Genomic DNA, 16881 nt, shown 5'->3' with positions numbered 1-16881 from the left:
ATGTCAACTGCACCTTTAGAAATATATTTATTTAGAAAATTGGTGACAATTCAATACTTATTTTACTCGCTGTAGGCATCAGAACTCAATGGTGCGATATCTAAAGCAAACCTCACTGCAAAAAGAAAACTAAGTACACCTGCTGGTGTGGATAACACCAACAACCAGAGCACAGTTGGAGCACAGTCTTTATTGTCGGGCCAATGAGTAACTTTAATGGAGCAGTAAGGGTTTAAGTGCTGTGTTTATGGACAAATTGACAGCAGTTGTTGAAAGCTGGAAGTGTGTTAAATTTCCAAAACAGCTTTTTACAACTGATTCTGGGGCCTTTAACACTTTCAGGCAGATAAACAATACATTTTAATGGTTTACTTTGATTTTTATGCATAAATGACAAGCCCACATTACTCTCATGCACATAACAACATTTGTTTTGAGTAATGATGCTGTTCTAATATTTTGACAACTTTACACCTCCTAAATTCATACTTCACCGGAGTGATAATTCACGTCTCTGTGATGATGAAGACAGAGTTGTTGTTTTTTTAATCAGAGTTCGCTGTGGGGTGAGATAGAGACATGTGTGAGCATTAATGCAAGTCAGTCAAAATGGCTTCAAATTTAATTCACACATCTCTGGTTTTGATAACATCTGTTCTCAAAGAAGGCTTTTTGTGAATTTAGTTCTTTTGTAAAGGGCAAACACAAATTGGCTTTCTAATTAGTAATGGTTATCCATAAATGGTAAGTGAACACAGAGCCAGGCTGTTTGAAAACTATAAATGTGAAGAAACGGAACAGAATGTTTTCACTTAATGAAATATGGAGGCGTACGGATGCTCAGTCTTTTTCTTTTTTAGCAAGGAAGCATAATTGTTATGTTTTATGAAAAGTCATTTTGTATATAATAACAGGAAAGAGTCACTGGTCTATTTTGTACAGTCTCAGATATAATAGATTCTACTGTAAAATGTAATATTTGCTGTACATGACAGACCATGAACTACAGAGTTTACATTTTATTTTTAGCAGCATGTTCTTTGACACCAAAGCACGTTACACTCTTGATTAGTTTACTTCATTGATAGGATCAAAAACACTGACAGGATCAAAAAAGAAAATCTTAATGTAACCCATTGTTTTGTTGAAGCCTCAAGGCTGGTATTTTGGTCATTGTCATCTTGTTTTCTTTAAGTTTGACATTACAAAACTGAGACCTGGATCTGCCAACAAGTTGTCAATCACAACATATTCATGCTCTAATAAATATCCTAAACCAAATAACACGCTGTATGAAATAACTTTAGGAGCTAGTGAATTATAGAGTAATATTTACAGGGATCAACAGTAGGATCATTTTCTTGTTTTCATGAGGTCTCACAGCAAAAACTGAAATTAGCAGGTGATCAAGCAAGTCCGTTTGCTACCTGTTGCTTTTCTGATGAATCTTAATATTTGCAGATTATTCATAGTTTCATGACAAAGTATGTCAGCATGATCAGTGAGACATTCATTTCAGGATCCTGTTTGTGGACTTCAGCTCTGCCTTCAACACCATCCACCATCTCCAAGGCAAGCTTTCCCAGATGAATGTGCCTGATCCCATCTGCTGGTGGATCACTGACTTCCTGACGGACAGGAAGCAGCATGTGAGGCTGGGAAAGAATGTCTCGGACTCCCGGACCATCAGCACCGGCTCCCCTCAGGGCTGTGTTCTTTCTCCCCTGCTCTTCTCCCTGTACACCAACTGCTGCACCTCCACCCACCAGTCTGTCAAGCTAATCAAGTTTGCAGATGACACCACCGTTATTGGACTCATCTCGGACGGGGATGAGTCTGCCTACAGGAGGGAGGTTGAACGTCTGGTGTCCTGGTGCAGCCACAACAACCTGGTGCTGAATGCCCAGAAGACAGTGGATATTATTGTGGACTTCAGGAAGCACACAGCCCCACTCCCCCCCCCCCCCCCCCCCCCCCCCCATCATCCTGACTGACACCCTCATCACCTCTGTGGACTCATTCCGCTTCCTGGGTACCACCTAGGGCTGGGCGATATGACCCAAAAGTCATATCTCGATATTTTTTAGCTGGATGGCGATATAAGATATATATCTCGATTTTTTTTTTTTTTAAAGCCATAAGTTAAGAACAAAAAGAGAGTTCTTAGTCACACTGTGTCCCAGATGTCACACGGGCACTTTTATTTACATACAGCATAGATGTACATGAAAAAGTTACTCAAAAATAAATTATCAGCATTTATTAAATAATCATGGTCCATAAATAAAAGAAAACAATGTTGTTTTTGTGCATAACAAAAAGCTCACAATTGTGCAGTCAAAATGTAAACTAATAGACGCTGAGCATAATAACAAAGAGAGATTTCACAGCTGCACCACGTCTCTGAACAGGTGCCATTTGTGGTCCTTATAAACACACAGTACGTATCACTCCGCGAGGCTCCTCCTCGGTAGCCGTAATCCTCCGACAATCCATCAAGCGGTGCAGCTCCGTAGCTTAGCAAAGTCATATTAAAACATTTTTTGACAGATTGCTGAGCGCTGTGTACCACATAAAATCGGTTCGCGGTCAGTAAGCACAACCAGAATTCATACATAAGGCGCACTGTCGATTTTTGAGAAAATGAAAGGATTTTAGGCCGTGCAGCCCCTCCGGGCTGCATGTCGTTAGCGCGGTTAGCTCGCTAGCGCGGTTAGCTCGCTAACACGTTGACGCCGTCCAGCCCCACGCACGGTAACTCACTAACGGAGATTTTCCGCTTTCATCTTGTCATTGCCTGCAGGTGAAGCTATGGGGGAGGCGGAGTTGTGTTCAGTGAAGGAGAGGCGAGGCCGAGTAACGCAGCGTAGAGACAAAAGTGGACGAAAGAGAGGCAAACCTGCGGCTCCACAAGTATAATTATAACGTAACATAGACTATATCGATATAAACGATATTGTCACATCTTATATCTCGTATGAAAATATATCGATATTTTTAAAAAACTCGATATATCGCCCAGCCCTAGTACCACCATCACCCAGGACCTGAAGTGGGAGCCCACCATCACCTCCGTCATTAAGAAAACCCAGCAGAGGATGTACTTCCTGAGGCAGCTGAAGAAATTCAACCTGCCAACACGGACGATGATGCAATTCTACACTGCAATCATCGAGTCCATCCTCACCTCCTCCATCACCGTGTGGTACGCTGGAGCCACTATCAGGGACAAACAGAGACTGCAGCGTATTGTGCGCTCTGCTGAGAAGGTGATTGGCTGCAGACTCCCATCTCTGCAGCACCTGTACACCTCCAGGACACTGGGGCGTGCAGCTCGGATCTCAGCTGACCCTTCTCACCCTGGACACAGTCTGTTTGACCTGCTCCCCTCAGGCAGGAGGCTCCGGTCCATTCGCACCAGAACCTCTCGCCATAAGAACAGTTTCTTCCCCTCTGCTGTTGGCCACATGAACAATAACCACATGATTGTTCCCACCACTAACACATGACCCTACGCTGTGTTCACTGCAGCATTCCATGTTTGGCACTGTTCACCACCTGCACTCATGTATATATCTATCTACTTAGCACTTTTAATTCTTATTCTTATTTTTATTTTCATGTCTATTTAAGCGTTATATGACAGTATGTTTGCACTAAGTACCGCAGCAATTTCCTAATGTTGTAAACCTGCTCAACATTTGGCAATAAAACCCTTTCTGATTCTGATTCTGATTTAGTTGTTTTAAATTAACAGTGGCTCCATTTAGAATAAGCAACAAACACAGTTAGGAATTACTGAAAAATAAGCAAAGTCATTTGGATTTTCTCAATGCTTTGTCAGATAAAGCTCATTTTCACATACACTACACTTTTTTTCAGAATAACTGAAAAACTAACGTTTTGTGCATTCAAGTCCTTCCTAGGTGCCAGGAGGAAATGACATTGTTTCAGAAGGAGCTGTAAAAATCCCACTTCTATTAGATGATTGGCATCAGTTGTTTCATTCATGCCTCACAATCACCGTGCACGGCTTATTGTCTGCTGGAACTTTCACACTAACACAGGCGACTGTCAGAGTTTGCTTCACCCTGCCAGCCTCCTTCCTGGTGGCTATATTATCAGGAGTGTTTGTAAAATGGGAACCAACTGTTCTTGTGTTGGATTCAGAGAGTTCCTTCAAAACTGAACTATTTGACAGATATGGGGGTTCAGTTATTAACAAAAACATAGTGGATGAGAGGATAGCTAGATAGAAAAGACCATTCTTCCTCCTCCTCCTTCTCCTTCTTCTTCGTCTTCTTCTTCTTCTTCTTCTTCGTCTTCTTCTTCTTCTTCTTTTTTTTCTTTTCTTAGGTAATAATGATACCCTGGTCAGTTAGGTAGAAGGATTGCCAGTAACAACATGCAGCAAGCGCTTATAAGTAAAGTAAACACCTACTGATTCCTGCTGACTGTAATAGAGATCTGTGAGTCTGTGCATGTGCCTCATTTAATATAGCCGGGTTTACAGTTTGTTGAGCCCAAAGGAATATAAATCTGACACACATACGTATGAACACAGACCCTGAAATTAGAATAATAAATCCATTTATTGTACTCATAGTAACTTAAAGTTTTTGAGAAAAAAAAACAGTCAGTATTGCTGTTTCTCCTGCATAATGCATGTTCCAGCATTCATCTTATTCCAAAGTCATTGATTATTTATGTATTTTTTGGCCTCTCATCTGCATATACAATACTTTATCCTTTAAAAAAAAGAAAACAACACTGATGCTTTCCCTCTACATCTTTCATGATTGATTGCACCTTAGCTGCTGACTCACTTTAACGCTGACTGTAAAGTCTTAATTCTTTTATGGGATTTTTGTGGCGCTTGTTTGTTTTCTGTGGGGGGAGGAGGAGGGAGGGCACAGGAAAGGACTCTCCCTCCTCTGTGTGTTTCTGTTTGTTTGTGCGGGTGTGACAGCAGCAGGAGTGATGTGTAAATCGGTGATTGCGAGGCAGGATGATCTGTGACGAGATGAAACGGCGCCGTGTCGCTTTGAACATCAGTGTCAAATTCACACGCACGTATAGCGGGATCCTCATTTCAGCCTTAAATTTGGATTATATATTAAATAAAGCCTACTTCCCTCAAAATAAACTCAAAGTGAATCTGCGGCAGCCATCTGGTGGGTCCCCATATGACAAGACAGGCAATCTGTTTTTATGGGCTCAGGTCCCGGGGCAGGGGATTAAATTGCTTATTTGGATCCTGGGTTAAGAAAGTTTACCATAAGTACCTCTGAGGGTTATAGTAACAGGGGCAGAAAAAAGTTCTCTAAAGCTTTTTTAACACCTACTTTTAACTGAGAAGATCCAGGTTAGCTTGTGTCTCCATCTAAGAGTTTTTATGCATGTATGGTTAAGAACAAAAAGCAACTTTGTGTGTTTGGTGAGAATATGCATGGGTTTGATGACAATTAACATCCTCTGTCGTTCATGCTCATATTTAATAGCATTATTAATCTTGTTGTCATTTCTCTTGTGTCTTCAGTTCCAGCCAGTATCTACCAAGTGTCAAATGACATTACGGTGAATGAGGGCAGTAACGTTACACTCAGTTGTTTGGCCAATGGCAGACCAGATCCTGCAATCACTTGGCGACTGCTCAACCCATCAGGTAAGAACTGTCAATCAGTACTCATTATCACATTTGAATAAAAGGTTTTTGTTTTCTTAAGCAAACCATGAATAAACATCTTTTTTCTTTTTGGGTGCAGAAGATTAATGTCTGTCAACTTTACTAAAGCTTAAATTTGGTGGCATGACTCTGTTCTGAGACCCAGAGATAGCAGAGGCGAGAATCCCATCACTGAAAATGGATATGGCTACAGATAGATAGTTGAAAGATGAATCTCGGGTCAGGCTAAAGCATTTCAAATACTATATTATATATGAGATATGAGCCAGTTGATGGAAGGGTAGGTGGAGAAGTGTATCAGCTAAGATACCAGCTAAGACTGAGATCAGCTGATCTGCGTCGCTTGTGGCTGAAACTGATTTTGCAGCCAATTAACTAACAATGTTGGATTTTTCTGGATCAATTTGTATGTTATGATTTGTTTCATAGCACACATTGGATTGGCAAATACTCAAAACAATAGGAAAGTCCAGAGTTGAGCTATTTGGCCACAATGGCAATAGGTATATATATGGAGTGGTAAAAGTGAGGAACAATGAACCAGCTGTCATGCATGGTGGTGGCAGCATCATGCTGTGGGGCTGTTTTGCTGTGAGTGGTACTGGTTACAGTACATTGCACAACATGTTTGGAATAATGACTACATTCAAGTTCTTCAACTTTACTTTAAATCAACCGCATGATGTTAGAAATAAGTTTTCCAATAGGACAGTGATCACAAACACAAATCAAAACTGCTTTTTGGAATGGATAAAGTAGGCTAACATTAAGGTAGGCTGCGTTAGAACATATTAACATTAATGCAGTCTCGAGAACCTTTCCTAGCCACTTTAACCCTCACTCATACCTTGCTTCAGGTGCCCTCAGTAGGTCACATGATAAAGTGGGGCAAGGTCTTATAATTTTTTTACCCTTAGCCCCCGGTTATGGTAATGACCCACACTTTCTTCATGCCTTGGCTGATGTGATGATGACCAGTAATGTATCCTCACCTGCCAAGGGTTAAAATCCGACCACTAGCTGTTAATACATACCAGCTAGTTTCCACCTTTTGTTTTTAGAGCTGAAGAAGCCTCATGGAGAAGAGGTGAAATGTATTCACAAACTACAAGAAGTCCAATTGCCTTCTTTTTTCAAGCTTTTAACCCGCACATTGGGCTACCAGACTGTTTTCCCAAAGCCCCAACCATTTCAAATAAACTACCAATTCTGCCAAGAAGAGTGGTCAAATATCCAGCCAGGATTATTCAAGATGCTTATATACCTTAATAAATGCATGTAAATTTAACTTTCAGAGAATCCCTATATTAGCTTTTTGCATATAGTTGTCAAGGTGGTGTTTATGAATGCCATTAAAGTGTACAGGGGAGCTGGGTTGTGTTGCATCGCTCCATACATGTGCATCCCTCAGATATTGGCGACATTGTTGCTTTGGGATTTAATCCAATTTCAGAGAAAAGATAAATGACTCGAACTGCTGATAAGCTTGTAGTTTGATGGATGAAGATGCTCGAGTTGACAACTTCGTGGTTTGATCACAGCCTTGCTCTGATTTAAAGTCTTTCTATTTATGTGTCTTTATCAATTACTGCATCGGTTTGTCAGCACTCCAGACAGCTCTCATCAAATACATCCATTTCCTGCACCTGGAAGCAGAACAAATCAGAAGTTTCCTTTTCTTTTTTTTTCTCTGTTTGCATTAAAGAAGAGTGATTTTTTTTTACCCACCACCTAATTCTGCAAGTCGTATGGATTCGACTGGCTGCTTTAATGAAAACTGAAAGCACCCTCCTATTTTCTGTCTGCAAAGCTGAAGGGGATCCCACAGAGTTCAGAGTTACTGCAGGTAAAGTTCCTTTGTAAGTGTGAACAGCTTTTGTTTCAAGGAAATTGATGGAAATGTGGAAGAGGAAGGAAAAAGCAATGTTCAATCGTAGATCTCTCACTCTGCAATATACCTGATCTTCATAAGTACGACTCTGCAAGTTGTGTATAGTTCAGTAAGGAAGGTTCACTTTTTATTATCTAATTTCTCTGTGATTTACTGAGGATACAGGATGTAGGCACCTTCGATAAGTCTTTGTTATTCACTGGAACACTGTGATAGAAGGAAAATCCTGTTGGTGTCCCGGCTGTATTACTAGTCTACACATGCACCTGTGGTTCCACACCATTTTAAACATAGGCAATTTTGATGTTATTGTTGTTTCGGTGTGCTGCCTCTTTCTTTCCAGAATTCATAAGTCTGACCCAGTTCAAGAGAATATGAGGCACTGCTGGGCAAGATAATGATGGCAGCCTGTAGTGTGACTGCTTTACGCCTTTGCCTGCTAAGGTGACAACGCCGCTTCCCACACCTAGCGATGCTCTCAATTATTTTCTAAGGCCACAGATGTTCATGAGACCCAAAATTCCAGTCCAAGTACAGGCCCAAATCTCTTACTCTGAGCCTTCACTCAGTGTTAAATATCCAGTGTAAAGAGTAAGTTTAAGTCCATAACAGTATGGCCACATTTACCGTAATGAGCATTTCTATTTAACATACTTTAAAACAACATCGTTAATCTTCACTGTAAACCACAGCAGAACATCTGTGTCAATAAGTGGAAAAACAAGACGTGTTCAATCCGAGATATATGCATGTTCAACGACAAGGTTACTACAAGCTTTTACTGCTCATTACACTTAACTGACTCTGATGATTTGTTAGGTATCGTGGTCATTCACGCCATACGTTCACCCTAACACAAATCAGTGTTATAAAGGAACAGGGGAGGAATATTCATAATGTTTTATTACTTGTCAAGTAAACTCTTAAAACGTTAAAGATAACTTTTACATTTCGTGACTCTTCTGCAACCTCGAGTGTGACTCACGGATTCTACTGCCAAAGTCTGGCTGAAGCTCATTATTGCATAACCACATGAATATTCATATTCCCACTGATGACTCTTTCTGTGTATGTTGCTGTGCATAAATGTGTGAAAATTTATTGGCATCCATACACACACATACAAACAGAAGATAAGCTCGGCACAGACACGTTCCTTAGGCTTCTGTCTTTTTAAGGCCCTTCTTTGATCGTGATCGTGCGCATTCATGTATTTCCAAAGTCTGATCACCGTCCAAACCCTAAACTTTCAAATTCGATGTATTTGGAAGAACTGCCAGGAACCCAAACTAAACATGACAGAATAAAGGAAAAATCGATGACAGACATAAATGTACATTTGACAGACTTTCTTGTCTTACCAAGTCAAAAGCCTCTCCAGAACTAAGTAACTAAGTATTTAAATTATTTACATTGATGAAACAGTCCACACTTTGTATGGCTTGGAAACACGTACAGAAAATTCCTGTACCGTGGGCTGTAATATACCAACCACCAATCGAATTAATCCATGAAGTTAGTATTTTTAAAAGCTTCCAAACAAAAAGAAATAATAATAATTGAAGTGACTGTTAACCTGCTTGTAACCTAACAATGACAATTAATACAGACAGCACAACGTTCTACTTTAAATCAAACTGACCAAACCATAAAAACCAACAAGCCAAACAGAGAGTAACAACCCAAGAAGTCAATAAAAAGCAGACAGTGAGCCAGCTCTGGAATACAGCATTGTAAAGTTTTGTCTGTAAAACTTCTTTTCTCGAGGGCTCGCAGATAAAGCCTGAAGCAATTTCATAGAAACAAATAAGTCGAGTGACAAATGATGCCTCGAATGCCTTAGCTGAGCATTTTCAACCAACTGTCCGGGTTGATATCCCAACCTAGGATTTGTTTATAGGATAGTTAATAGCAGGGTTTCTCAGGCTGTCCACACTGATTATGGCTGTCATCTGTTTCCACGGAGACATCCAGTCTGAAAGTCAGCATTTCACAGTCTTTTGTCTGTTATTGTTGCTTCTTTCACTGGTTTTCATGAAGCTAATTTGATCAGAACTGACACATTTCATGCACGGTGGATCATTTTTTCCTTTCTGTTTATCTCTCAATTCACCTTGCATGCAATTTTTGTTTTATCGCTGAGAAAGAATGCAGGCACATTGTTGCACATCATTCTGAGGTCATATAATGTTGTGCTTGGGCAAGTCTGGCAAAGACTTTCAGACCTGCTATGTTAAGAGTAAAGAGGACCATGCTGCAACTCGGTAAGATTTTTAGCATGATTTGAGATGATAGTGATACTACATTATGAGTATAAATGTGGAATAGAGGCATCTCATTTAAAAAAATGACAATTGATGAAATCAGCATGGCAGCGTGGTGGTTAGCACTGTTGCATCAGGTCCTGTGTTCATATCCACTGACTTGGGGGTAATCTTTCTGTGTGGTGTTTGGAAGGAAGCCAGTGTGCCTGGAGAGAACGCATGCGAGCAGAGAACATGCAAAGACGACTGCCAGTTTTAAATTAGTTGTAGGTGTGAGTGGTTGTGTGTCTCCTTGTGTTAGTCCTGGCAACCTGTAAATGGTCTACCTTGCTTTTTCCCCCCACGGCAGTGTATCCAAGCTGCTGCTGATAGGCTGCCTCAGCCGGACAAGTTAAAGAAGATGGATGCACAAAAACAGCTGAAACTAAAAGCCAGTTTTAACAGTATTTAAGTACGTTATATCTTCCTTAACGAGTGGGCCAGTCTGAATGAAACACTGCACAAATGTCATCCTACATACAGCAATTATCAACATCCATATGTTCTTTTTTTAAGATTTCTTATTCATTAAAATAATTTTTATTTTTTTATTTTGTTCATGTCATCATCCTCCTGCAAATGCGATGTTATGTTCTCTGTTTGTGTTTGTTGCCCGTGTTTAACTGTACTTTTATGTGCACACAGACTTCTGTTCCAGTGACCGCTAAATGTAAAATGAAGAATTAGAAATAAAGTCCTTAAATATCACAGACATATAAAGGTAAAGCTAAAAAAAAATGTAACGACCATCTTGACTGCATGAACCCATGTGTTAAGAAACTGCGATAACAAAACGTTTCACTTTAACATGGAGAGACTGTCACTTTGTACTTAAACCTTTCCAGTCATTAACCACTGATTAATTTGTCATCAGACATTTGCGATCATTTTTGGAAGGAACTGGTATATGATGTGAAGATGATAATGCTGATAGTGGTCTCAACATAAAGTAGGCTGCTATGAGCTGTTAGAAATGACATATTTTGCCCCATCAGTTGGGCGTTTTGGGCTTTTACTTCAACACTGTTATCTGAGCTTTAAAGTCCTCTGGCACATCTCCTTAACTCTGATAAGAGTCTATCTTTGGTAAATCAATGGCACTAATGGGTTTAGCTGGATTTTCCTTATCACTGCTATTCATCATTTTCTACTTTCACTGCACTTTGTACATTGCATTTGAAAAATGCAGACTGCTGTGGGATCAGTTCATTTCTTTCCTCGTTTCTTATGATTGCCAGACTCCACAGGACAACTTAATTTAACACATGTACATCAGGCGTCTCGTTAAATAAGTCCCTTTGACCACAGCCATGAAAGGGAGACTGAAGACCTGAGAAAGGACAGGGTAGGTTCTCCACTGTGCTCCACAGGTTCAGTGTAACTTTTAGTTTAGCTGCTTGATACAGGGCCATGCTGACTGTACCACACTATCCTGTCATTCTTGTTCTTTTTATCAAAATACTTTCTGTTCAGCCCTTGCGAGGGCTCTGCTATAAATATGGGCTTAATAACTCTTTGCTTGAACTGAATGTGCAGAAGGGAAGGTATATTCATCGCAGTGGAAGGATTGAAAAGAGGGTAAGGAGAAGCAAAACATGAGTGCGTGAGGGAGGCTGAAAGCACGTGTGAGACACAGAGCAGTTGTTCAGTGCCTACAATCTTCCTCTGACATGCATCTGCTGAGATCTGCAGACACAATGGGATAAATCTCTGTAGCTGGCTGGCTCCTAACTTGGGCCCACTACTGGTTTTGTTTTGGGGATTCTTTTTTTTAAATCTCCTCGTAGGCTAGAGTTCCTGGGTGGTGGAGGGCTGGAAGGCATCGAGCACGATGAGGGGAGAAATAGAGCTACTGGTCAAGCAAGGAAACTTTCAGAGCACCAAAACAGAAGTCAGACAAGTATGAAAAATACATGCCCTCTGGCTCACTCTCGCTTTCCATGACACAAGAAGGATCCATGCAGAGCTGTAAAGAAGGAGGAAGTGGTGAAAGTTATGCTATCCTTAGGGAAGGAAGGAAACAAAGAAAAAAATGAAAAAGGGAGCAAGGCAGGATATAGTGAGAGCTCGAAAAGAAGGACAGAATACTGCTTTAATATTTAATAGAGGTGCCATCATTCTTATCATCAGTTATAGCAACTCCAGTTGTTAATTAATGTTCCGTTATGCAATCATGATCCTCTCAGCTCTGTGGTGTAATAGAGTTTACCAGTTACCCAGCACCGTTGGGAGACTAACCACAGTGAACCTCCGGTCCGCACAAGCAAAGACGAGCAGGCTGCAGTGAGAACAGTAAGACAACAATGATTAAAATTCAGGTCATAAAGAAGCATCGACTTATTAACTGTACTGCACATTGGCAGCTGAGTGGAAAAGGGGCCACTAAGAGCCTCCTGTAAGCAAAATATCAACACTTTAAGTCCCTCAATGCCTATTCCCTGTCCATCAGCAGTCGTGTTTACTGTCATTGTGTCCTTCAGCAACACCCTGAACTCTTAAGGCGTTCTGGATAATAGCATCGGCTAACTGTAAATTGGTAAGCTATGAATCTACCCCAACAGTTTCATTGCAACAAAGACATCTGTCCAAATGAATTGATTTGGACCACAGCCCACGTTCCTTGGCTATATGATCCCCTGAATATTGAAGTCATAACCCTTTTATAACAGCGTTTGGCAGGGCAGCCGTTCAGAGATTTGATGCTGAGTGCCCTTGACACCCTTCGTACATCAGCCAGAGCGCTGTCGGCCGTGCTCCAAGACCAGGCTCGGGGAAGTCTCCCCAGGACTGTCACCTTTTCTCGAAAGCTCTCTCTCCCCGTTTCTTCTCTGCGACTCTTTGTCTATCCATCTTGAGCTGTTGTGCCGTCCTCCTCTCCTTCATTTTCACTCTCACTGCCTCCTCCACTTTCCATCATCCTCCAATCTCATCCTTTTGGCAGAAGTGTGACAGTCATTTCAGTTGTCCTTCCTGCTCCTCAATTCACTGTCTGGGAAAAAACGTGGTGTTAGCGAGCACAGCAGAACATGCTCGTGCACAGCCGTCCACATGTATCTCTGCACTCCAGGGGGAGTGGAGCAAGCAAGAGTGCAGATACATAGATGCCTCAGTAGTGTCGTAGGAGTGGGTGTGCAGATTAGTCGGGAGACACACACACGTATCATTGTGTGCCAAGCTGTCAGTAACAGAGTGTAGCTGACAAGCCAGCTGATTGTAAGAGTGAAGTGTAAGGTGGTGACAGGTTCTTGTCAGAGCAACCTGGGTCAAAGCTTCCACTCCACATCTCCAGCTGTGTTCATGTGTGTGTGTGTGTGTGTGTGTGTGTGTGTGTGTGTGTGTGTGTGTGTGTGTGTGTGTGTGTGTGCGTGTGTGTGTGCAATCAATGGAACGCCAGCCCCTTTAGGAAGCAAGGAGAAGACAGCTGCTCATCTGTCTCGCAGCAGGTCTCAGATCTGCTGACTGTCACTGTTCACTTGTTTGTTTACAGTCAGCGCCATCAGCAGCTGCTCTGAAATCAGTCTGATGCCACATGCTATACAGGACATTATGAGCACAGCTTGCCCTGTGTCTGCCTAGCCTCATTAGGTGTAGACACCGCTGGGTGGGCTGAACACTAGAGCTCAGACTTGTTTAAAGTCACGACTATGTTGAAACTGCACTTTTTGTCGAAGCCATAACCTTTTATCAGGTTTGAATCCCTGCTGAAGAAACAGAAGCAAGAAGAACAAGAAATGAGTTAGGTAATGCAGGTCGAGTACAAACTACTGACAAACATATGGAAAATCTAATTAAACTGAGCAGAGGAACAAAACAAATCCTGCCATGGCAGTAAATGGTTTGATGAGCAGGAAAAAAAGGATGGGATTCTTATACTATGACATATGCAGTAAGCAGCACTCAGTGTCATGGCCACCTGTGGGAGATTTAACCATTTTATGTGATAGCAAAGGCTAAATGATGTTCCCGAAGCTCTTAATAACATCTAAGCATTTACCTTTATAATAGGCGTATCATGATATGATTTATGTTCTTCACAACAGTAGTGCAAGTTTTTCCTTCTGGAAAAAAGAATACGTCTGGATCTAAATTTACATAGAACAGGCACAGCTGTACTGATATTCCACTTGAACATCAGCATGGCTAAAGAAGTTTTTATCTTTCGCGTTTTTCATCTGCGCGTGGGAAGCAAAGCCTTGCTTCAGTAGGACATTGTGTTAATAAGTATTATTGCAAGAATTAAATTGCAATAACTTTGTTGTTGGATTGTTAATGAGGATAAAATCACAGTGCTTTAAAAGTGTTTTCATACCTTTCACGCTTTTTAATGAATGTTCTTGTAATAAGCATCAATTAATGAGTAAAGAGGCACTAATGAGCCCTTATAAGAGCCTTAATAACATATGTTTGGTTAGAAAAACTAGACTAATTATGACTGACAGACAGATAGACAGAATGCTAGCTGGTGATCACTTCATAATATATACCATTACTTCATGTAAATAATTTTGCATAATACTCAAAGACTACAAAAGCCATTCCAGCTTGTACAAATAACATATAACAAAATGCCCCCTAAAAACAAGCTCATGAGGGAACTAACTCTGTAACGACAAATCATATCCTCGCGTAGGTGGTACAGAAATATGTTCAGTGCTACAAAATCGCAGGACCACTACATCATGTTTCATATTGTTAAAGACGGCTGCTACTGGCTATTCCCCCTTAAGCCAGCAGATCGCACTTATTTTCTGTTTCAGTTTTATCTGCGTACACGAAACCACGTGGGCAGAGACACTCTGACCTTGCTCTCCTCGCTCTCCCTGTGTAACACAAAGCCTCTCTTTCCCATGGCAAATGCAAGTCTATTGAATCAATCCAGACAGTAATGAGAAGCCTTCCCACAACAATAGGCTAGATCCGTTTATCAGCTGTGTTTAAGAAAAGCCAGACAACCCAACTCTCCTTCATGGGAATTCAATCACTTAAACCCTATTCTGCTTTATCAACAATTAATCTCCTTCTAAAGCCTCACACTTGAATGGGACAAGACAGCAAACAGCACACAGTGTTATACGGTGTGATGCCACACTGAGAGCAACCCCAGCACTCCCTCAAACAAACAAGAAGAAGGAAAATGGGACAGAGAGAGGAACAACAACGTTCAGAAAAACAGACGGCAGCGTCGCTTCGCTGTGCATGTCATTTCTTCGGCTCGAGAAGCGGCAAATAAACAGCCGTCTTGTTTTTGGCTCCAACTCCTGTGTTATTTCTGCACTGCCAGCAGCAGTGGTGGCAAACGGCTGTGAACAGAAGTGGAAGTTCTCCTTTTGTCCTCGGACTGCCGATGAGCTATCGCTCATGTACCGTAGGGCTTCTTGCTGCCAAGAACAATAGGACATTAGAATTCAGCTGACAAAGCACAGCACATTAATACAAGAAGTCACTCTCAAAGACTCAATATATATATCTATATTTATAGAGAGAGAGAAAGAGAGAGAGAGACATTGGAGTGTTCGCTTAAAAAAAACATGAATTTTTATGCTGTAGGAAAAGCATAAGATCTTCATTGACATTAAAGGGCATTTGTCATTGGAAGACAATGTCAGACACACAGAAATCATATGCATTGAAACTTTTAAGAAGATCGCAGCATTGTGCCCCATGGAAAGATATTTGCATTTCATCAGGCATTTGTTTTTGGCAACACACTGTCATAAAAAACTCGTTTACTTTCTGAGCCGCTCGTGTTTTCATTATCTCCGCTGCGAGAAATCTGTTGATGAGAATAGTTATTCAGTAATTATGTGCTGACCCATCATTTAAATCACAGCGACTCCCGACAGATAGATAGCTGCCATGTGGCTGTGTTAGATAAAGCCAGGACCAACTGTCCAAACACAATCGCACACACGCTCAAATGCACGCACACACTCTCACACGCAGAGTTAAAGGGGTGATCATGGGTAGGTGCGCATACATGGGCACGGGCGTGCTGTCGCGCTCGTGCAGACAAAAGAAAATAAATGTCGCGGGGTCTTTTATGCTACTTGACTCTGAAGTTTCTCAAATCAGCTGCTTAACATAAATTAGCATTTGCAAAATAAATGTAATGTTTCGCGCCATGGCGAAGCGGCGCCGATGAATGATGCATGAGGACATGCAAATGAGCGCAATCCAGCAGAAGTTTGCTCGCCGCTGTGCGATTCACATCCCTCGTCCACATCCTCCTCACTACCCCACTGCCACTCTCCTTCTTCCCCTGCTTCCTCTCCCATCCCTTACTTGAAAAGGTAGGGCGGGGGGGGGGGGTGCACAATGTTTTCCGGTTGTGTCCATCCCTAAGCAGTCCCTCACCCCTGCAAAGTGCTTTAATTGATATGGAAAACCTCAAGTTGTTCGTGCAAACTTTGCAAACAATGCAAATCAGTATCCGGCACGCATTTGCTGAAGTGCACTTCTTCCAAGCTGCTCAACTCGTCCCAACTTGCTCCCAGAAATCCCACTGTTGCATGTCCCAGAGGCCGCAGGGGCTCTCGACAGTAAAATGTGGGTAATTATGTGCATTGTCTTTTCAGAATGGCTGCATCGCAAATTAGAGAATGGCAGAAAAACAATTTGAGCTCAGTGTCCGAGAAGTAGTTAAATACCAGCTTAAAGACCAGCTTTCAATTTTGTTATTAAAGAAATCAGTAACTGATCTGCATTCAGCTGATGCGCTCAGCTATGAGCACAAACACTGAATGCTTTACACACCTGGGACACAGGCTTTTTCTTCACTTTCCAGTCGAGTTTTCCACCAAATTTCACATGCTTTAAAACGATGACGGCAGGGGAGACGAGCTGGCTCGGGTGCTCCATTTAGGGCATCACTTCTCAACTGCGGGCAGCTGTAATGCAGCTTGCTGTATAACTTAATCATTCGCAGATGCTTCCTGTAATTCTCCATCATTTCACGCTTTCCATTTACAGTATCCTGTTGTTTTCGTGCATCTTTGAGGGGG

The 16881-nt window shown here is 41.5% G+C and overlaps 1 protein-coding gene across 2 annotated transcripts in view; it reads left to right on the top strand.

Moving 5' to 3' along the window:
- Nucleotides 1-16881, top strand: part of lsamp (limbic system associated membrane protein) — a 476457-nt gene that overhangs the window by 433302 nt on the left and 26274 nt on the right. For both annotated transcript variants that reach the window (XM_004567024.4, XM_004567022.3), the window contains one exon: nucleotides 5540-5665. In XM_004567024.4, coding sequence (XP_004567081.1) covers nucleotides 5540-5665 — 126 coding nt within the window. The remainder of the gene's footprint in view (nucleotides 1-5539; nucleotides 5666-16881) is intronic.

This window comes from Maylandia zebra, linkage group LG14 (assembly GCF_041146795.1).
Source record: "Maylandia zebra isolate NMK-2024a linkage group LG14, Mzebra_GT3a, whole genome shotgun sequence".
NCBI lineage: Eukaryota > Metazoa > Chordata > Actinopteri > Cichliformes > Cichlidae > Maylandia > Maylandia zebra.
This window is presented reverse-complemented; position numbering and strand designations above follow the sequence as displayed.